Source organism: Pongo abelii, chromosome 9, assembly GCF_028885655.2.
Source record: "Pongo abelii isolate AG06213 chromosome 9, NHGRI_mPonAbe1-v2.0_pri, whole genome shotgun sequence".
Lineage (NCBI taxonomy): Eukaryota > Metazoa > Chordata > Mammalia > Primates > Hominidae > Pongo > Pongo abelii.
Genome location: NC_071994.2, coordinates 69293325 through 69316767, shown reverse-complemented (window position 1 = coordinate 69316767; position 23443 = coordinate 69293325). Strand labels below are relative to the sequence as shown.

At 42.5% G+C, this 23443-nt stretch overlaps 1 protein-coding gene across 1 annotated transcript; it reads left to right on the top strand.

The window, feature by feature from the left end:
• Positions 1 to 2099: 2099 nt before the first annotated feature.
• EIF3F (eukaryotic translation initiation factor 3 subunit F) lies at positions 2100 to 11471 on the top strand. The gene is made up of 8 exons (XM_002822066.4): positions 2100 to 2929; positions 7049 to 7119; positions 7352 to 7431; positions 8154 to 8291; positions 9724 to 9815; positions 10280 to 10416; positions 10552 to 10665; positions 11245 to 11471. The coding sequence occupies exons 1-8, from the start codon at positions 2509 to 2511 to the stop codon at positions 11320 to 11322; spliced, it is 1131 nt and encodes a 376-aa protein (XP_002822112.3). The 5' UTR covers positions 2100 to 2508; the 3' UTR covers positions 11323 to 11471.
• Positions 11472 to 23443: the final 11972 nt, after the last annotated feature.

Genomic DNA, 23443 nt, shown 5'->3' with positions numbered 1-23443 from the left:
GGTTCTGTTTTTCTGTAGAACCCTGACTAACACACTCGTACAATACATTGCCCATCTACATGGGGACAGTCTATTTTCTCTCTTCCCATACCTCTGCCCTTTTTCTGATGAACCCAGGCCCCAGAGATCTCTCAGACAGCCACTGAAAAGCTGGCATTTGGGATATATGCACTCTCATCCTGGCCAGTCAGCCTCCCAGAAAGACCACACCAACCATCTGTACTCTCCTGCTCCCAGGCTATGTTGCTGGAGAAAAATCACAAGAGTTGGCCAGATTCTCGAGCTCTCCAGGCTCAGTGGGTGCTCCCATAATTGATCAATGCCTTCAATAGCTCACTCTCAGACCCTCCTCCAAACACTGTCCATTCCCCCGAGGCTTATCCCTGCCCTTGCATTGCCATTCACAGCAGATCACCTTGCCTCAACTTACCTGAGAAAAATGTCATTTGCAGGAGCTCCTGCAACTTCCCTCTCTCCCCAATTCAATTTGTCTCTGCTTCTTCATCCATCCCCTTCTCTTTCCTCTCAGAGAGAAATGTCTTTAAGACATCAATATAAAGGCAAAATTATTGAAGGCAAAGTGTCCACACCAACCCAGATTAACACATAGATAGGAGGTCTCAAAGGTGTGCATGGTCAGTTAGGGGCAGCAACACTTCTTCAACTGGGTTCTGTCCTCTGGCCTTTTTCCCATGAGATGATCTCAATGGACTGGCCTTGATTCAGGCAGACCCCAAAAGGGAGGCCAGGGCCCAGGGCAGTCTCTCCAGCATGCCTCTCAGCCTGTGCAAGAACATCTAGGCTTCTCAGTGTGGGTCCACCTTTTGCCCTGTTTCATTAGATATTTTTTCACACTTGTACCTGTATATTTAATATTTCTCTGTCGTCTATATCCTTATCCTCAGTTTAAAACATACTTGAAACACTTCCATCCTAAATTGTCTGCCTCTCAATCCTGCTGTTTCCCTGGCTATTTCCTTAAATGTCTCCTTTCCTTCCCAGACAACTTCCTGAAAGAAAAGCTGGCACTTGCTGCTTTCAGTTCAGACTGGCCATTCTGTCAATCCAGATTTCTAGTTTCTGTGCCCACCCCACCCTCAGTCCCACTGATGTTGCTCTACTAGGGTTGCTAAAGACTCCAGGTCATCAAATCCAAGAGTTACTTTTCAATCTTCTTCTGTTTGGCTGTTCACCTGTGTTTTGGTGAAAGAAAGAATGCATGTCTACACAGAGCATTTACAGGGGAGCAGCGTCACGTGAATTCTAAAAATGGAAGATTTCTCCAAGGAGAAATCAACTCTTGGGCACAGAATCAGGGATAAGAAGTTCAACCTCACCTATCCACTTGCCAGCTGGACACTAGGACTTGACCTAATTAAGGGAGTTGACAGTTTTTTTGGTGTTTTGTTTTGTTTTGTCTTTACAGGCAGATGTTATCATCCCCATTATACCAAGAAGGAAATTGAGGCTCAGAAAAAAACTTGTAGATTGCCCCAAGTTACACAGTGGGTTACGGTCAGAGCTCCCTCCATCACATAGTGATGATAATAGCTATGACTTAATAACTACTGTATATCAGGCATGTGCTAAGAGTTTTACAAGGCAATACCTCATATAATCCTCTCCTAAAGTACAGACTAGTTTATACAACTTATTACACCTCCACTTGAATGTCTAATGGACATCTCAAAGGTGACACATTCAGAAATGAAATCGGGATCTTTTCCCCAAAACCTGCTCTACCTACAGCTTTTGCTATCTCAATTGATGGTGACTTCATCCTACTAATCGCTCAGTACAAAAAAAAATTGCAGTCCTCCTTGACTCCTCTCTTTCACACATCACATACAATTTCTCAGGAAACCCTATTGAAACTACCTTCAAAATATATCCATAATCTTCTCACTTCTCAGAACTTCTACTGCTACCAGGCTGGTCCCAGCCACCATTATCTCTCACTTAGATTGCCTACTGGCCTCTCAGCAGGTCTCCCTGCTTTTCCCTCTCCCGCCTCCCTCTCCTCACCTCTCCCCACCCTCCAGTCTATTCTCAAAGCAGCAGGAGAAATCCAGCTAAGTACTCCTTCTCGCTCATTGCAGCCTCGAGCTCCTGGGCTCAAACGATCCTTCCGCCTCGGACTCCCAAAGTGCTGAGATTACAGGCGTGAGCCACCGCGCCCGGCCTTAAAATCCTTTTTAAAGGCACTTTGACATCTATTATCTCATTTAAGTCTAAAACACGAATTTTGACCTCCGCACTGCTTTCTGGTTCCACCTGGCGGCAGCTGCACAAAGTGTTTCTCTTCGAACGCCGTCCCAAGTTTACCCGGAACTACTTAGCCCAGGGTTTCCTGAGTGCTCCTCGGGCCAAAAGCAGAGAGCACAAATTCCGGAAGAAATTACCAACGGGTGGACCATTTCAGTGCTCCGAGAAGTATCACCAGTAACCAATAAGCAAAAAGCTCTAGCTCACGTGGTGTATATTCAGCCTATCAAGCTCCTGATATTCATGAGTGCTGTCATTTCCGCTCCTGCTTCGTTCTTTCTCGACAAGATGGCCACACCGGTGGTACCAGCGAGTGCTCCTCCGGCCACACCAGCCCCAGTCCCGGCGGCGGCTCCAGCCTCGGCCCCAGCCTCGGTTCCAGCGCCAACGCCAGCACCGGCTGCGGCTCCGGTTCCCGCTGCGGCTCCAGCCTCATCTTCAGACCCTGCGACAGCAGCGGCTACAACTGCGGCTCCTGGTCAGACCCCGGCCTCAGCGCAAGCTCCAGCGCAGACCCCAGCGCCCGCTCTGCCTGGTCCTGCTCTTCCAGGGCCCTTCCCCGGCGGCCGCGTGGTCAGGCTGCACCCAGTCATTTTGGCCTCCATTGTGGACAGCTACGAGAGACGCAACGAGGGTGCTGCCCGAGTTATCGGGACCCTGTTGGGTGAGTGGTCAGAGAAAGTTAACATTCTTTTTTTCCTCCCACTTCTCATTTATCTCACTACCTTATCTCATTAATTCTTTAATTCCTGACGTCTTACTGTCCTTTCCTCCCATCCCCAATGACCTCTTAATCTATATCTGCATCCTACCTTTTGCTATGATTTATCTTCTCAAGCACTTGCATCTCTCCTCTCTCTCCTGCCGGATTGCTGTCACTTTAAGCGACATAAAATACATAAGGAGTAGTTGTGTCATTTACTGAATATTTTATGCCAGTGGTTTACATTTTTTAATGTTCCCAACAGCAGTTTATTGCAAGGATGATGGGCTGCATCTACCAAAAATGAGTTTACACGCCGAGTGGGAAGTCAGGAACCCTTGACTCCCTATACCAATGACCACATATTTCTCCCTTATCCACTGACTAAATGTCATTGTTTTCCAGGTATTGACAAAGTTTTCTAACCAGTTGTCAAAGGAGTGGGGACGTTTGTAAAAAGACATTCCTCCCAACAAGTAAACCGGTTTGGCTGGAACCCACTTGGGATTTTATAGTATTCTGCTGTCCTAAACGTCTGAGCCTGATCTGTGTCCCTCAGTGTCCCCTAATATTAGTACCTAATGTGAGAAACCCTGTTCCCCCGTTTTCCATTTGGACGCAAACAGTTGTATTATCTGTTTATATTTCTGCCCTTAACCTTCAGGTCGAAGAATGACCCATTCTCTGCCTGTGTTCCAAATTTGGGGAGTAGATATTTTATGTTAAAGTAGTTTGTAAAATGGAAAAGCACTAAAGAGGGATTGTTGATAATAAATTCCTTTCTGGAGACTATGCTGGTCCCATGAAATTCGTTTCCATTCCATCTTAGTGCCAGATTTTAAATAGCTTTGTGAATCCACTTTATTTACAAGCATCCTTTCTCTTTCATACTCTTGAACATGTACTAGTTCTTACACCATAGAAGACAATTCATATATTGCAAAGCAGACAAGATTTGTAAGCAGACTTCACAAAACATTTGCCATGTGACTTGGGGCAGATTACCTAAAATCTGTTCTGTCAGGAGCTACTTTAGACTTAGTCTTTGTGAGAGCTAAATTAAAAACTTCTGACTATGCTGGCACACATTAGGTACAGCTATCAGTTGCCATTCACCATATCAGGCCTGGACCACCCCAATGCATACAGACACACATTTTCTCTCCTTTATCTATCGTTGACAGTATAGCATTTTACAGAAACTTAAATTCATATCTTGTGAACATTGCTTGTCTTTTCTCAGACCAAGCTTTTGCGTTCTCTTTGCCACAAGTGTTTTCCCTGCTGTCCCTCATTTGTTTAAGCTCTACCTACCTTCCAGGTTCCCAGCAACAGCATTAAGTGCCAGTCCTCCATCCCATACCCCGACCCTCACTCCATTCTTAACCTTCCACAGCATGATGGTGTTCTGTAACTGTGCCCTGCTCTGAGCTTCTGTAATAAATTATTTTTGCATCACCGACCTGGCACTCAGCAAATACTTACTCTTTTGACTGCACTTTCTAATTTTCCAAGCTCGCTAGAGCTATTTAAAGAAACAATTCATTACCCATGATTTATGCTTTAGCGCCCCAAATATTCCAGTGATCCAGTCAGACCAGGTATAATCTAATCTACATCCTCAGATCCTCTTCCAGACTGGAATCATGGTACAGTGCTATAGGTGTTATAGAGGCAATACTTACAGAAGAGTAAAGAATAGATTCTGCTTGCTATGAACTTATTTCCTTAGATATTCACAAAACATTTCATTCGTCTAAATGAAGTCATTGGTGCCTTTTTTGTACCATAAAACTGTTAAGGTATTTAGAATTCAAAGTGTAATAAAGTGAGCTCTCCTGTAACCTTAAACTCAAGATAGAAATATACTCTTAAATGCAAATAAATAGAATGTAATATGATAAATGTCCTAATAGAAGGGTGTCATGGTGGCATGGAAATACAGAAGACTTAACTGTTTCAGAAGGTTGGGGAAAAGTTCACAAAAAAGTTGACATTTGAGCTGGGCATTAAAGCAACTACAAGAAGTATAAAAAAGCCTGGTGAATCCACTGTCTGAAACATTCGGTATTACAGGAATGTAGGTGACAGGAGGTAGAGCAGGAAATGAAGCTAGCAGAGGGCTGAGCCCTAAGAAGTATTAAATAATTACGAGAGTAAAGTGCTGTGAAGGGAATTACCTGGATCCCTGAGAAGACAAAATGGAAGTCTAACCTCATTTGAAGCTCTTTGGGGAAGCTCCTGAGCATTTCAGCTAACACTGAATAGGAATTAAAAATCACTCTGGAGTGAATGAGTTGAGAGATAGGAAATAGAGTTGATAGGATGTGGTGTGATCAGAAGTGAGGGATTAGAAGAAAATATCAGGGATGACTTCTGCATCTTTGGTTAAGTGTGGAAGAAGAAAGGGAAGGTAGGAGTTGACTTCAGTCTGGGATGTATTCGTTTTGAGATGCCCAGTGAGCATTCTTGAAAACTCAGTGGAGTTTTCAAGTAGAAAATAGAATATAAAGGTCTGGAGTGCAAAAGAGATGTGGGCAAGTATGTCAGGTTAGGAATTATGTCATTGGAATATAGAAGGTAATTGAACCCATAAAATTGGATGAGATCACCTAAAGCAGGGATTGGCAAACTTTCTATAAAGGTCCAGACAGTAAATATTTTAGGCTTTGTGTGCAGTCTCTATCACAACTACTTAATTCTGCCTTTGTAGCAAGAAAGCAGCCATAAAAAAAGTTGGCATGTAAACTTTATTCACAAAAAACATTTCTAGATCAGGGCCTGGCCTAGAAAAGGAACATTGGGTAAAAAGACAAGAGAACAAAGACAAAACCCTAAAAACCTAAAAAGTCAGGAAGAAGTAGCCAACAAGGAAGATTAGAAAGGTAGGAAGAAAACTAGAAGGAAAGTTTTAAGATGGGAAGTAAGTGGTCAAGTCTGTTCAATGCTGATGAAAGGTCAAATAAGATAAAGGATATATGTGCATTTGGTTTAGGGACATAGTTTCAGTGAAGGGAGCAAAAACGATAGTGAGTTGCAATTAGACAAACACTGGTAGATATAGACAACACTGTGGTTTCTGGTGGAGAGGGAAATTTTTAAATCCTGGGGTAGGAGGTTCCAATAGATTAGAAGAGAATGGAAAACTCAACCTAGTGGTCTTAGGTCAAGAAACAAATGTACTGGGAATAAATAAATAAATAAAAGAAATACAGCCTGGGCACCGTGGCTCACGCTTGTAATCCCAGCACTTTGGGAGGCTGAGGCAGGCAGATCACTTGAGGTCAGGAGCTCAAGACCAGCCTGGCCAACATGGTGAAACCCCGTCTCTACTAAAAATACAAGAATTAGCTGGGCGTGGTGGTGCGCACCTGTAGTCTCAGCTACTCGGGAAGCTGAGGCAGGAGAATCGCTTGAACCCTGGAGGCAGAGGTTGCAGTGAGCCGAGATTGCACCACTATACTCCAGCCTGGGCGACAGCGAGAGTTCATCTCAGAAAAAAAAAAAAAAGAAATATAATGGAAATAAAGGTATCAGAACTAGAACAAAAGTTTGTGGTAAAAGACTGACTTCTAAGGTTCGCAGATAGATTTCTAGATGATGATAAGGTTAAGACTGACCATGGGACCAGTTGGCTAAAGGGAGGTACAGATGAAGCTCCCGACATCTCAATGTCTGAAACTTGGCCACTGTATTAGCAGTCTGTGTAACCATTAAAATCTTCCAGGTAGCTCTGCAGATTAAATTACAGGGAGAAAGTGTAGAGGCTGAAAAACAAAGACCATAGAGTGAAGATCTGGAATAGGTTAGTAGTGGAGAGTAACAGGCAAAAGGAGACCTTGTAAAGGAAGAATAAACCCTATTTGGTGATGATTAGAGGGAGAAGTTGGCGATCACACCAGAGTTTCAGTTCCCTGGAGAATTCTGGTCTCATTGATGCATCGGACTAAACTTGGAGCTAATGAGTTCAGTTAGGTGTTCATTGACACTGAAGAGATCATCAAAAGCATTTCAAAAGTAGTCAGAGGTTGTTGGGAGCCCTAGGATTATATAACACATGGATGATTCTCTCTTTCACAGGAACTGTCGACAAACACTCAGTGGAGGTCACCAATTGCTTTTCAGTGCCGCACAATGAGTCAGAAGATGAAGTGAGTGGGAATCCAAGCTGTCCCTCTGCAGTTTTTAGCTGTTCATTTGCTAGGCTCCCCTCACAGCCCCTCCCACACTCATAACTAGAGCTCCTGTAGCCAAGGAGCTTCTTCCCATTTGTACATACTTCCTGGGCCTCTTCTGTTTTTTGGGGGTGGCCTCTTGTCCTTTTTAACCAATTTTTCTTTGGACTTCTGGCTTCTTAGCTTGCTTTCCTGCCTTCCCTCTTAGGTGGCTGTTGACATGGAATTTGCTAAGAATATGTATGAACTGCATAAAAAAGTTTCTCCAAATGAGCTTATCCTGGGCTGGTAAGTTAGGGAGGTGGGGGCTGGGGATAATGAAAGGTCTCTCCGTGATTGCCAGTGTCTTTTGCTACTGGACTGGATCTTATCCTCTTCCTTTTGGAGGCAAGAGTATTGCAAGTGTATTACTGACTGCCAGCAGTGGCTCAATGCCTGTAATCCCAGCTGGGAGGCTGAGGCAGGAGGATCACTTGGGCCCAGTAGTTCAAGATCAGCCTGAGCAAAATAGTGAGACCCTGTCTCTACAAAAACATTTTTTAAAAACTTAGCCAGGCATGATGACACACTTATAGTCCTAGCTACTCAGGAGGCTGAAGTTAGAGGATCACTTGAGGCCAGGAATTTGAAGCTGCAGTGAGCTATGATCATGCCTTGCCACTGCACTCCAGCCTGAGTGACAGAGTGAGACCCTGTCTCTAAAAAACAAAAGGAAAGTGTGTTACCTGTAGGAACTGTGAATTCAGTGGGTTTTGCTGGTGGTTCTGATCCTGTGGGGCCAGGATATTTTGAATTACTTTGTAAGAGACTTGGAATTTTTCAGTAGCACTAAGTCAGCCTTTGATTTTATTTGGCATAGTTTTCAATGTGTGTATTGTTCTTGGCATTTGGTATCACTAGGTATCCCTACCATAGAGGTATCGGGTACCCTAAAGACACCCATGCTACTGTTGTGTTTGATATTGATGTCACATATAGACATGAGTCCACCACTGTGTTCCATTTCACAGGTACGCTACAGGCCATGACATCACAGAGCACTCTGTGCTGATCCATGAGTACTACAGCCGAGAGGCCCCCAACCCCATCCACCTCACTGTGGACACAAGTCTCCAGAACGGCCGCATGAGCATCAAAGCCTATGTCAGGTGACCACAGTCTTGGGCTACAAGGGCATAAAACCATGCCCAGATGCCATCCCTCCCCCACCCCAAGCAAGGTTAATTCCTTCCATGTGTAACTTGCTGTGTCCTTAGGAAGCCTGTTCCTCTCTCTCAATAGTTATTCAAAAGGTTTCACTCTGAAACAAAATCTGTTCCTGTCATTTCTACCGCTGATCCTAGTTGTACTCCAGTTTCTACTCATTGCCCTTTTAAGTATTTGAGCAAGCTATCAAGTCATCTTTTGTAGGACCTAACTATTCCATAGTTCCTACAGCCAATCATCACATGGTATTCTTGTCATGATCCTTCACCACATTCATTACTTTTCTGAATTACCGATTAGTTTGTCATTATCTCTAGAACTCAGCACAGCACTCCGGGTAATACAGATTATAAGGATGACTGTCCTTATTTTGAACACATTTATTAACCCAGGACTGAGTGCAGTTTTAATGACAATGACATTACAATGAACACGTTGAGCTTACAGGTGGTTAAAATGCCAGTTATGGAGGATGTTGGGAAAGGCCCTGGTGGGGTGCTGAGGAAGCAGCTGTGGGAGTTGGAAAAACCGTAGTCAGAGGGAAGGCAGCTGTTAGTGCATCTATTAGCCTGTTGATTTTGTGCTGGTTCTGTGTCTGACACTGACATAGCCAGTTAACTCTTACACAGTAAGACAAAGATGGTGGATGCCAAGTCTTTATGAGCCAGTTGGCATACCACTAAGCACTAGCCATTGCCTGACTTCTTAACTTTCCCAGGTATTTCAGACTCCTCAAGATCCAGTATATATATATATATATATATATATATATATATATATATATATATATATATGTGGATCCAGTATATACAGTATATATATAAGATCCAACTGTATATATGTATATATATGTAGATAGCTAAAGATATATATAGTTGGCATAGTAAAGTATAGATCCAGGTATATAATTGACATAGTAAAAACAATACTTTTAGTGAGATTACTTATAGCACCCAATCTAATTTGGTGGGCAGGAGTTGGTTTCCTTTTTCAATGCTGATGAAGGGCTTAGTCCCAGAAAAGATTTGTCTCTGTCTCCTTTCCATGGTGGGCAGCTGTCTAGACAGCCAGCTTCACAGGGTAATTGAGTCTTGTCCTCATCACTGACACTGCACCGTGTGTGAAGTAATCCTCTAAAGGGACCAGGCCAAATGCAAAGGTCCCCCTTACAGATCAAGGGTTTGGTATGTGGGACAAGCTAAGGGGAGAAAGTAACGTTTGCTCCCATGAGACCTCTGGGGTTCATTTGATCCCACCCTTCCTATCTCAGAACCTTGAGAGCCATATTCCTGCTGTATCTGCTTTCTCAGCCCAGAATAGACATGGAAACCCTCTCCCAAGGCCATCTGTTTACCTTGGCTTCTCCTTCCTCAGCACTTTAATGGGCGTCCCTGGGAGGACCATGGGAGTGATGTTCACACCTCTGACAGTGAAATACGCGTACTATGACACTGAACGCATCGGAGGTGAGTAACCTTTCCATACACTCTCGAGAGGTCATAGGCATTTTCAGGGAAGGGGGCTGCTGTTCTGCAACATGGATGGAGGCCTTGGGTGGTTTAAAAAGGGACTATTGATCTAAGGTTTGTGAAGACTAGAAGTCACAGTCATCTCTTGTATAAATGGGATTTAAGGAATTATTTGAGAAACTGTTAAAGGTGGGAACTTATCAGCATCAGAAGCCACATACCATTCACATGAGATCAAAACCAGTGATGAGCATACCAGGTAAAAGGAGTTGAGTTCTATTAGGAGGAAGAAAAGCGGATAAGGGCACAGCAGGAAGTGTGACTGAGCAGACTGAGTCTAAGGGGAGGTGGGAAACAGAGTTAGCAGGACGTTAAGACCATCTCTTTCCTGGTGGGATGACTGAATTCTCTCTCCTACTGCCCACCACTGCCACTGCCACCCTGCCAACCAACTTCCACAGTTGACCTGATCATGAAGACCTGCTTTAGCCCCAACAGAGTGATTGGACTCTCAAGTGACTTGCAGCAAGTAGGAGGGGCATCAGCTCGCATCCAGGATGCCCTGAGCACAGTGTTGCAATATGCAGAGGATGTACTGGTGAGAGGGGAAAGGAAAAACAAAGGGGGAGGACATAGTTCTCCATCCTGAAATCACTGAGGCACGTGCTGATGAAGTGGTAGGGCCCAGTGGTTATAATTAACTGCCTCATTGAGTCTTTGTTTTGGTATTCAGTCTGGAAAGGTGTCAGCTGACAATACTGTGGGCCGCTTCCTGATGAGCCTGGTTAACCAAGTACCAAAAATAGTTCCCGATGACTTCGAGACCATGCTCAACAGCAACATCAATGTGAGTGTCCTTCCTGAGCCCCTTCTTGCCTGGTTTCTTCCCCCACCTCAGTACATACACTCAAATGTGAAAAGAGTTGGGTGAGGTGACCTGGAGTAGGATAGAGACAGGGCTTCACCTGTAGCCCCATTGAAGTCCAGGTTGGGAGGAAGGAAGAGGAGGTGTGTTATGCATGGTTGGAGACTTCCTTCCTTCTCCCGTGATTCCATTGTCTCATTTACTGCTGATACTACTGTGACTTACTGTCTAAATTCGTGATGAAAAGAAACTAAAATTCAGAGGTTAATGAAAATGCAATTACTTATTTTCCCCATCTGAGTTCACATACCCCCTATATGCCATCCATGGGTTTCAGCTAAGGCACCCCTAGTCTATAAGTTGTATCAGTAGAGATAAGAAAGTCTTCTCAAGCATTTCCTTTCTGTCTTCTACCTTTTTGACTTTTATTCAGTCTCTCCCAGCTGTCATTTATCCACAGCTGTCCTCATACCCAGTGTCTACCATAGAGCTGGCCAAAGCCAGCCTTTTTGCTCCCTTTCCATGCAACCCCCCGCTCATTGTGTATTCTTTGTCTTCCAGGACCTGTTGATGGTGACCTACCTGGCCAACCTCACACAGTCACAGATCGCCCTCAATGAAAAACTCGTAAACCTGTGAATGGACCCCAGGCAGTACACTTGCTGGTCTAAGTCTTAACCCCAGGACTCAGAAGTGAAGGAGAAATGGGTTTTTTGTGGTCTTGAGTCACACTGAGATAGTCAGTTATGTGTGACTCTAATAAATGGAGCCTACCTTTTGTAAATTAATTTCATCTTATGTGAGTTTATTGCCGGGTGGAAGGGAGGAAAATGTTTTAGATCACACAGAAACCAGGAAGTGAATATTGTAGGTAGAGAAGTTGGTTATGTGTTTGACATGTTACTGTTTTACCAAACTGTTCTTTTGGTTTTCAGTATGGAAAAGTGTCCATTGGCAAAACAACCTTTTCTTGAGGATTCATGTGATTTCTACAGGAAATGAAAATAAGAATCCATGGAGAAAAAATAGCTAAGAAAATTGGATGCTTAATCTGAACTAAAAGAGTAGAGTGTGTGGTCACTATCTTAAAATACATTAATAGTAAGATGGAGCTCTTTGCCAGTTTGGTTCGGGGAGGCAGAATTAAGATCTGTGGTTTAAAGATTAAAGAGGTTTCCCCAAAACTTCAGAAAATTCTTAGGTGCTATCTGTAACTTGAGGGTAGAGCCTTGAGTTATATTGAGGTCTGCCGGTGGCTCAATTTAAACAAAGACTAGATGGCATTTCCCAGAGGCCTTGTAGGCTAGAGTACTTGCCTGTGTAACTTCAGACATCCGTTTCCTCTAGTATCCTGGAGTTCCACCTCGCCACTTTGTGTCTTAGAAATAAGTCATTATTCAAGAACTCAGGAAATTATATATTGGAGTGAAAAGGTGAGTGAAGGCAACAGGGAATCAAAAAGGCCTGGATCCTAGTTCTGAGGTATGTGTAGCCTTAGGAAAGATAAATTATAAGAGTCATAAGATATGGATCATATACATAGTCCATTAGGGTATTATGAGGATTCCATGAATTAATAAATGTCAGGTTAATCAACACTTGTAGAGAATAGTGCCTGGTATGTAGTAAGCACAGATAAGTGGTAGATACTTTGATGCCTAAAGGTGAATAGTTTGAAAGTAATAAGCAACATGAACCCCAGCCTGGAACTCAGTTCTGAAATATGTACCTTAGGAAATACAAGTTATGGAAGTCATAAAGTTTGGATAGTAATGATAGATACTTTCTTACAGATCGGGAAATGTAAACAGATCTTATCGGCAAAATGATAATGACAGGCCAAATTGTTAAAAGTAGACAGCATGGTGGGAAGAAGGTTAATCAGAGTCAAAATGTTTCAGTGTTCTTACATTTTTGGCAGTAGCCAGTTAATATCAACTTAGTCTTTTTAAGTATGCATGATAAAATTCCGAGGTTAATTGCTAGAAGTATATATAATCTCTAAATGAATAGTGATGAGAGATGGTGGGATAATAGGGAAGAAACAAAATTTTAAATTTGAGAAATAAGCATAGAAAAGGTGGATAAAACAAAAGATGGCAAAACAAGTCCAAATAGATAAGTAATTACAATAAACGTATAAGTATTAAACTAGCCCGAGGAAAAATTGAATATTAAAACAAACCCCAATCATATGCTGTTTACAGGAGACACATCTAAAACAAGGACATAAAGTTGTCCTGCAGCTGTGAGTAACAGTATAGGTGAATGGTAATAATAGTGTTGAATGAGAAAAGCTGGTCTCAGAAGACATATACATTATGATACTCCAGAAGTTCAAAAACAAGTGAAACTTGTTTAGACATGCAGTTGGCTGTCTGTATATGTGGGTTCCACATCTATGGACTCAACCAACTACAGGTTGAAAATATTGAGGGGGGAAAATTGTGTCTGGACTAAACCTGTACAGACATTTTTCCTTGTCATTTTTCCCTAAACAATACAACAAGTATTAGATAGTGTTTATACTGTATTAGGTATTATAAGTAATCTAGAGATTACTTAAAAGTATATGAGAAGGTATGCACAGGTTATATCCAAATACTTCATATTAGGGACTTGAGCATCAAAGGATTTTTATATCCAAGGGAGGTTCTGGAACCAATCCTCCACTGATACTAAGCGGTGACTGCGTGTATGTATGTATGTACAGTCTATTCTCATTATCTATAGTAGTTATGTTTTATAAAGTCACTATGAACCCTGAATTAGAGAGTACTGAACCATTATTCCCAAGGGAAATACAGGGTTGGGTTCCTATGAACCTCTGGTCACATTTTCATCAACCAGTCGGTACATAAACTTCTTACATGTGTTTCTGTTTGAAGACACCTTAGTATATATGGTTGACCCATTAACGCTGAACTCAGCCCACGACACTAACTTATTCCTGAATGAAGCTTACCTCAGTTTCTCCAGGGGACACATCACAGTCTTCTTGCACTTAGGAACACTTGGCACTGTGCTTGGGGGTCCCTTTAAGCAGCAAAATCCACAAAAATGCAAAAGACATGGCACTAAATAGACTGAAAAGGATACTTGTTTGTGAGAGCTGAAACAAGAAGTCCTTGTTCCACCTCAGCTGGGAACATGGAGGGCAGGCAATTCAAATTTTTTCACATGCTGCATGTCCGCAAATGGCTGCAAAAGCCCAGCAAGTACTGATACTGGAGTTAGAAATAAATTTTAGCAAGAGGTAAATTCACACAAATGGAATCTGCAAAAAATGAGAATTGACTATTATGTGTGTGTATATTATATATATGATAAAAACCAAAAAGCAAAAGAATGATAAACTAAAAATTCCCAATAATGTTTACTTTGGTGGTGAGAAGAGGATGGCAAGTAAAATAAGTCTATATTGTTGTCGGCAATTACCTAGTTTGAGGTTGGGCAGTGGTTTCATCATAGGTATTGGATTATATTATAAATAGCCCAACCTGAACTCATGACCATAGTGTGGTGTTATTACTTAGCTTTATTCTAGACTTAATAGCCATTGTATTTAAACAAGAGAAAATAGAGACATTGAAGATAAAGTGGAGCCAGGCACAGTGGCTCACGCCTGTAATCCCAGCACTTTGGGAGGCCGAGATGGGTTAATCAAGACCAGGAGTTCAAGACCAGCCTGGCCAACATGGTGAAACCCCGTCTCTACTAAAAAAACAAAAAATACAAAAATTAGCCAGGTGTGGTGGCACGCACCTGTAGTCCCAGCTACTTGGGAAGCTGAGGCAGGAGAATCTCGAACCCAGGAGGTAGGGGTTGCAGTGAGCTGAGATCGCACCACTGCACTCCAGCCTGGGTGACAGCAAGATCCTTTCTCAAGAAAAAAGAAAGTGGAAAGGAGGAAGGTTTTTTAAAAATTAGTACTACCCAATTGATAATGGTGGAAGGAAACTTGAAAATGCTAATGAGAAACATGAGATGTATTCACTTGAAGGCATATCATGTTCTTGAATAAGAAGACTCAACATTATTTTAACAGGTGTTAATTTTCCTTGTTAAACTACATATTTGTCATAATTACAATAAAATAACAAAGAGCTATTTTGGAACTGGGCAAGCTGTTTCTAAATGTATATGGAAAAATAAAAGTGTCTCCAAAAAATCCCTGCAGAGGGAAATTAGCCGTTCCAGATATAAAATATATTATAGAACTGTGTAATTAAAGCAATATGGTACTGGTTCATAAAAGAACATAAAACCAATAGTTCAGTAGACTGAAAATGCAAGTGTTGGTGAGGGTATGGAGAAAAGGGAACCCTTTTACACTTGGCGTGAATGTAAATTAGTACAGACATTGTAGAAAACAGTTTGTAGAGTTTCCTCAATAAAAACACATATGATCCAGCAATCCCACTACTGGGTATATATCCAAAGGAAATGAAATCAGTATGTTGAAGAGATATGAAGCATTATTCACAATAGCCAAGACATCAACCTAAGTGTCCATCAACAGAAGATAGATAGGGCTGAGCGCGGTGGCCCACGCCTGTAATCCCAGCACTTTGGGAGGCCAAGGCAGGTGGATCGTTTGAGGTCAGAAGTCCTTGACCAGCCTGGCCCGTCTCTACAAAAAATACAAAAATTAGCTGGGCATCTTGGCGGGCGCCTGTAATCCCGCCTACTCGGGCTGAAGTGAGAATGGCTTGAACCCAGGAAGTGGAGATTTCATTGAGCTGAGATTCCGCCACTGCAGTCCAGCCTGAGCGACAGAGTGAGACTTCATCTCAAAAAAAAAAAAGAAAATACGGTACATCTACACAATGGAATATTATTAACCTTAAAAGAAGGAAATAACTGATTTACAACAACATGGATGGACCTGGAGGACATTATGCTAGTGAAATAAGCCATGATCTCACTTGGATATGGAATCACAAAATTGAACTCACAAGCAGAGAGTAGAAAGGTGGTTTCATGGGCTGGATAAATGGGGAGATGTTGGTCAAGGGTACAAAGTTTCAGTTAAACAGGAGGAGTAAGTTCTGGAGACCTATTGTGCAGCAGGGTGACTAGTTAATGTATACTTGAAAATTGCTAGGAGTAGATCTCACCAGGAGAGATGAGTATGTGAGGCGATGGATGTAACTAGCTTGATTGTGGTAATCAGTTTCACAATGTATACATATATCAAAACATCACGTTATACGAAATATATACAGTTTTTGTCAGTTTAAAGATGGGTATCAGAATTCTAGAATATGATAAAGTTGTGTTTTCAAGCCAATAAAGATAAATTACTTGAGAGCGAATGAGTGGTAATTTGGAAACAGTGTTGGATTCCTACTTCATTACCTGCACCAAAATAAGTTGCTCATGGAATAAAAACTTGTCTGAAAAAAAAAGCATAAATATGAGGGAAAAAACACAGCAATGTGTTTTTAATGATTTATGAGTGAGGAAGAACTTTCTAAGAACTGAGAATCCAGGAGTTATTTTAAAAGACTGACAAATTTAGCAACATTTTAAAAATCTGAGTGGCAAATTACACACATACACAAATAGTCAATACAAATATAAAACTGGGAAAATGCAGTTCATATCAAACAAAGGGCTAATATTCTTGTCCCAGAATTCCTACAGTTTTTTGAAGGCCAATAATTTGATACATAAGTGTGTAAAGGATATGACCAGACAGCTCACACACACACACAAATGTGAAAAGATGCTTGATCTCACCGATAAAGCATAAATTAAAACCATGATGTCATTTTTAAAAATCAGATTTGCAAATTTTAGAAGTTGCTAACACTGGAATGGCCAGAGTAAGAGGAAATGTGACACAGGCGCACATTGCTGGTAGACATATAAGTTGGTACAGCCCTTTCTATGTAATTTTGTGTTTGTCAAAATTACAAATATGCATACCCTTAACCCAGGAATTCCACTCCTCATTATATATCCTACAAATAAACTGGTCTTGTTATGACACAATGTAATGAGTACATAGATAAGTACTGAAATACTTGGTTATCATAGCATAAAGATGGTAATCAACCCAAATGACTATTACCAGAATACAAATTAAACAAAGTATGATATATCCATAAAACACAATACTATGCAGTTAAGCAGAATGAGACAGTCCTTCTGTATATCAATATGAATAAAGAGTAAGTGAAAAAAGCCAGGAGAGAATGTTGTCTATAATATGCTGTTGTTGTGTATGGGAAAATAAATAATAATAAATACCTAGAATATTTGTGAAGGTACAGCCAAGAAACTACTATCACTGATTGTCTTAAGATACTAGGTGGGGCACAGGACAGGACAAAAGATTTACTTTTTATTGTTTCTTCTGTATAACTTTTGAATTTTATCCCATGTTTAATAATTTTTCAAAAAAAATATAAAAATATAAAAACATGAAAAACATGAAACAATACCTTATATTTTTACATATACTATAAAAAGTAGGAAATATCGGGAGGCAGAGGTGGGCGGATCATCTGAGGTCAGGAGTTCGAGATCAGCCTGACCAACATGGAGAAACCCCATCTCTACTAAAAATACAAAAATTAGCCAGTGTGGTGGCACATGCCTGTACTCCCAGCTACTTGGGAGGCTGAGGCAGGAGAATCGTTTGAACCCAGGAGGTGGAGGTTGCGGTGAGCCAAGATCACGCCACTGCACTCCAGCCTGGGCAACAAGGGCAAAACTCCATCTCAAAAAAAAGTAGGAAACATGCAAAAAATGATAAAATCAAATTTAAGATACTACTTCCGGAGAGTAAAAGAGGAAGAGAAGGAACAGTATTGGCAAGGGATACAGACGTGGTTTCAACTATATCTGTAATGGCTTTCCTTTAAAAAATAAGATATGGCCAGGAGCAGTGGTGCACACCTGTAGTCCCAGAGACTCGGGAGGCTGAGGACGGAGGATCCTTTGAGCCCAGGAGTTCAAGGCTGTGGTGCACAATGATTATGCCTGTGAATAGCCACTGCACTCCAACCTAGGCCACATAGCAAGACCCTGTCTATAAAAAATAAGATATGAAGTAAATATAACATAATATTAAGTACATAAGTACTTGTCATTATTTATAATTTTCTGTAAGCATATATAATATTTCATTAAAAATTAGAGGGTCGACCTTTATCTTGGGAAGATGTACATACTAATTTATCGTGTGCCCAGAAAATTAGGCCTCCACATGAGTTTTCATTTTTATGTGAAATGGCTCAGAAATGAACAAGGACTAGGAGTCACCCAATTTATCTGTTTCCAGAGTGCCCCGTGCTCCATCATGGGGCTGCCCCCAGGCTTCAACCCCTCCACTTCACAGCTCTTTACCCTGCCTCCTCCACTCCCTGTTCAACCTCCTGAGTAGCATTTCAGGGCCTTAGTGCAAAATCCAACCCTGCCTTCTTTCCTTAGAGGCTGCTCAGAGCCTGGAGGCTTTGACCCTCTTCTGAGAAGTGAAGGACAGAAGAACTGAGACCCTGACCACCTCTCAGGAAGCTTAATTTTTTCAAGTCAAAGACAGCCAAAAGCAGGACGTCTTTTCTGGAACTGAGATTGTAAACTGCTACAAGAGCCTAGAGAAGACATTTCACTGAGGAAGTGGAACCAGAGTCCTGGAGTAAAGCTTACAGGATGCCCAAGAGGTATACCTGGAAGTGAGACTAGGCTGAACAAGGCAGAGGCAAGCTGTGGCCCAGACACAATGAAGAGACCAGGAGAATGGTCTGTGAAGACATGTTGGTACCAAGATAGCTGAAGGAGCATCCAGAAGCTTCAGAAGAGAGGGCAGGGGTGCCTTTCAGGGTGATCACACCACTGGCAGTCTGAAAGATGGATTGGAGTCGTCCAAATGAGCAGTAAAGTTGTCCTAGGGTGGGATGAGGCCCAGGAAATGGAGAGGCAGAAACACACAAGAGAAACAGTGGCCCAGCACTCCTGAGACAGGCTGTCCCACCACCTGCCCGACCTGGAGTACAGGCTGAGCAGGAAGTGGAAGCAGTGACCATTGACGCAGTTAGGAAGTTAACGGCTCAGGTGGAATTTCCACAGTATATGGAAAATTAGAACAAGCCCACAACACCTATAACTAAAGTATTGTTTCAAAGTTCCTGCCCCCAGCTGCCTGCCCACCCTACCACAGTAATTTCCCTTTTTGAGGCTGTCGACAATTTTACCCAAATCTCTTTCTACCCAGCCCTTCAAACAGCTTCCCAAGAACTCCCTAGCCAATCATTTTCCTGACTAGAACCCTCAAATTACTAATCCATTTTATTCCTAAAATTATATCACATCATTCCACTGACCAGAGCCACCTAAATTAATTGATCCTTTCAACCAGTCCCACATACCATGCCAACCACCCTGCCCTACTGAGCCATGGGCCCACCACCCCACCATTTCTCACTTACTCTCTATTCCCCTGAGAATCTGTTCAGCACCAGTTACCCGCTGGTAATGAACTTGGTTCTGATGGTTGCTTTGACAGAGAACATTAGCTTCATAGGCATAAATTGTATGTTCCTGTACCTTCTCGGATGGGCTTCAGTTTACACTGAGATCATGAGCATTTTTACCTTAGGGGAATCTTTATCCAGTGGACAACCTGACACCAAGCCCATGGATGCACTGATCCTATGGAACCCCAACCTCAAGGGCACCTTGATCACTTGGCTCAGAAGGGAACATGGCAACCCCGAGGGAACACATCATCCCCAGGAACACTGACTCTGTGCATATTGGCTCTGTAAGAACTCTGTCTCTGTGGGCCCCCTGACCCAGCAAGCAGATTAATCTCAGGTGGCAATGAGTCCCTAAAGCATCTCACTGGCCCACTGACCCCAGGTGCACTAACAGCATTTGCTCCATAGGCATCATTCATTCATTTAGCATTCACTGGGCTTCTATTATTTGCCAAATATTGTGTTAGCATTGAATGAGTAAATATACACTTTATGATAACTGGGGGATAGAGGAAAAGGGGAAACAGGCAGTTTTGGAGGCTGTGTCTATCTCCAGCTGGTGGGAGAAGGGAGGGGTTGAGGCCCCTTTCCTCTTAGCGGCAGCTCAGGAGGGATCCCAGGGTCTGTGCTTCCATCTGGATCAGGTGAAGCACACACAGTGAGACTGTCTTTTTGCTCTCTGCAGGGGTGGGCATGGGATCCCCCTGTTCCTGTTGCTAAATTGGTCTGTTGGAGGACTGCACTATATTCTAACCACCTCTGTAAGGGACAAGGGATATGTGTGACCTTACAATGACTTTGGTGTGCTCTCTATTAGGGCCAGACAGGGAGGGCAAACCAGCTCACAAAATCTCAATCTCCTTTTTTGAACAATGATATTTTTATTGTTATGAGTAACATTTATTTTTAGGGATTGGAAAATATAGAAAAAAGAGAAAGAAAAAAATAGAAATAATTCAAATTTGCCCTCAACAATCATTATTGTTAACATGTTGTGCCGATCCCTTTGCTCTACAAACAACTTTTTTTAAAACAGTGTTTTTAATTTTGTATTTTGGCTTTTTTTAAACTAAACATTTTAGAATGATTATTATCTAGATCATTAAATCTTCAAAAACCTTATTTTAAATAGTTTTATAGGTTCCTATTATACGGGTAAACTATGATTTACTTAAATGATTTTTTAGTGTTGGGCATATGGGTTCTTTCTGATTTTGTGCTAATAGATATCTTCCATGGTCAACAACTGTGTGCAGACATAAATGTCTGAGTTTCTGCTTCTTTAAGTCAATCTCTTCCCTGCTCTGTGTCATACTTTGTGACCTGGGAAGCACATGTCGTGCTGCTCAACTTCTGGGTTTGAAGGAGACCATCAGGAAAATACACTTGTGGCTCTGCATGCCCCCTTTCCACAGGATTCAGACACTATGGACGGAGGGCGTGGGAAACTAAGAGGGGACCAGAGACAACGTTATCCCACTTTTTGCCCTCCAAGGCCCATACCATAAACCTCCCCCACTCCTCCATTGCCCAAGCCAGAGCCCTCATGAAAATAAACTCAATCAAATTAACTTTTGAAGAGTAAACGAGATTCTAGGGACATGGGAACCTGATCACACTTCCTTTTTCCCACCCACAATCTATGGCCACTCCTGAGCCTGTGGGCTGCTGGAAGGCAAGTGAGGCCTTGACCTCTGCTGGAATCCTAAGAGAGAGAATTATTTAGAGTCTCGTGGGTCAGGAGAGTCCTGGGAGGCCAGTACAGAGGGTTTCTAGCAAGGACCAGAAAGCTATAAAGCTGGGAAGAATGTGGCCCACAGAGATCTGTGGACCCATGAAGGGAAGCAAGTGTGGGGGTCTTGCTGGATTCTTGCTCTGGCAAGAAGGATTGAACAGGTAAACTGAGTCTTCCCTTCCCTGACACAGGACAGTGTAATGAGACAAGGGCTTCAGCAGGGCACTGGTGTCTTACCTGGTTCTGCCCCACCCATCGCAGATAGACCCTTTCCCCTCCCAACACCCACAGAGCTGCCAACAACAGCCAGACTCAACCCCAACAAGCTTCACTCCACTCTCCTTAGAACATCGAGGAATCACTTCTTACTGAAAGTTTACTTGGTGCAGCCTATAACTATGACTTCAGGTTCTGAGCATATCTGATGAAGAAATTAGCATTTTCCCCACCTACTAGATATAGTCAGCATTTCTAGGAGTGTTCAAAGAGAACCCAGGTTGTTTAAGATAGAAATCTAATTGCCAGCACTGACTTGCTTCTCATTGCAAAGTCTAGGAATCCATGCATACCCAGTAATGCAAGTACTTGCAAGCTGACAAAATTCCATTTGTCCCCCTTATCCCCCTTATCACCAGCGATGTCTCCCAGAAGGCAAGCAGTTGCCTATGGCAATGATCTAAGCTGTGAATTAGATGTTTGTCCCACGATAGTTTGTCTGATCCATCTTGTCTGTCAGTCCTGTGAAGGTATTTTCTGTCTCATTAGGGTCTTCCAGCACTTTGCTTAAGTTTCTGTCCCATGATGATGGTCATCAATTTTATAATGGTCTCTGTCCCACAATGTTGGTCCCAACTATAACAGGCCACCAGTCTCAGGAGCATTGCTCTATGCCAGAGGCTTTCTGAGTCATGGCCACTAGAGGACACCCTTACACCACTTAAAGGCCAAAGGTTGCCAGTGGCATTCCCTTAGTTCCTGAGCTGTTTTCTGAGGGTCTGCCCAGAGACAGCACCTTCTGCTTTGGAGAGGCCAGGATGGTGCCAAAAAAGTGACGAAAGCTTTTGGAGCTGCTTCCCTTGGCCACTTTGAGCCATAGTGTGATGAAACCAAAGCATCTTCCTGTATCCCCACCCCCAAAATCACTCCAAATAAACACATAATATTTCTAAACTTGGTTTGATAACACAGTTTCAAGTAAATCTATGGCCCACTCCCCTTCCAATCAGATTATAATCTACAACCCCTCTATACAGAAATTCTGGAGCTGCTGTTGCCCAGGAGAAACCCTAGCTCAGGACCTGACAACCAAAATGAGTTTCCTGGAGCTTTCCTTTCAGGGAAAGGGTGATGCTTATAAGAGAACCTGGACTTTCCACATGGTACTAGAGTTCTGGACAGGAAAGTGAGGAACTCTTGCCAAATTCTGGAGGTTAGAGAAGTGAGAGGTACAAGATAGGATCCTGTCCAATGGTCCCAGTAAAATTGCTTTGTTGATTGGAAGCGCAAGGGATAGACAGAGATAATGGTTAGCTGAGAATGGGAGCCCCAGATTTAGATATAAAAATTCAGCTGGAGGGAGAACATAGTTTGGGTCTCCTTGCAACAGAACATGTGGCAAAGACTTGGGGGAAAATAGTTTACGTGTGAGGTGATCCGCATTTGATTCCTATGGTTACCATAATAAGTACAACAGTTCACCCTCATCCATGCGGGATACATTCCAAGACCCTCAGTGGATACCTGAAGTCATGGATGGTACCGAACTCTATATATACTGTGTTTTTTCCTAAACATACATACCTATGATAAAGTTTATAAATTAGGCACAGTAAGACATTAACAACAATAACTAATATAAAACAGAACAATCATAACAATATGCTGTAATAAAAGTTATGTGGATGTAGTGTCTCTCTTTCTCCCCCCCCGCCTCTCAAAATATCTTACTGTACTGTACTGCATGTAACTGAAACTGCAGAAAGCAAAACCATGGATAAAACCATGAATAAGAGGGGGCTGTTGTATCATAAACTTGGTGGCTTAAGACAACAGAAATCTATTTCTTCACAGTCTTGGAGGCTAGAAGTCTGAGATCAAGGAAGTGTCTTTGATACTGCCCCCAAAGCCTTTATTTTTTTTTTTTTCTCTATTTTTTTTGAGATGGAGTTTCACTCTTGTTGCCCAGGCTGGAATGCAATGGCACAATCTCAGCTCACCACAACCTCTGCCTCCTGGGTTCAAGCGATTCTCCTGGCTCAGCCTCCTGAGTAGCTGGGATTACAGGCATGTGTCACCATGCCTGGCTAATTTTTTGTGTTTTTAGTAGGGATGGGGTTTCTCCATGTTGGTCAGGCTGGTCTCAAACTCCCAACCTCAGGTGATCCGCCCGCCTCAGCCTCCCAAAGTGCTGGGATTACAGGCATGAGCCACCGCGCCCAGCCGGGACTTCAACATATCTTTTGAGGGGGACAAAACTAACCCATAATATGATCTTAGAAGCAAAAGCAAATGGAGACGAGGATGGGAAGAACTTAAT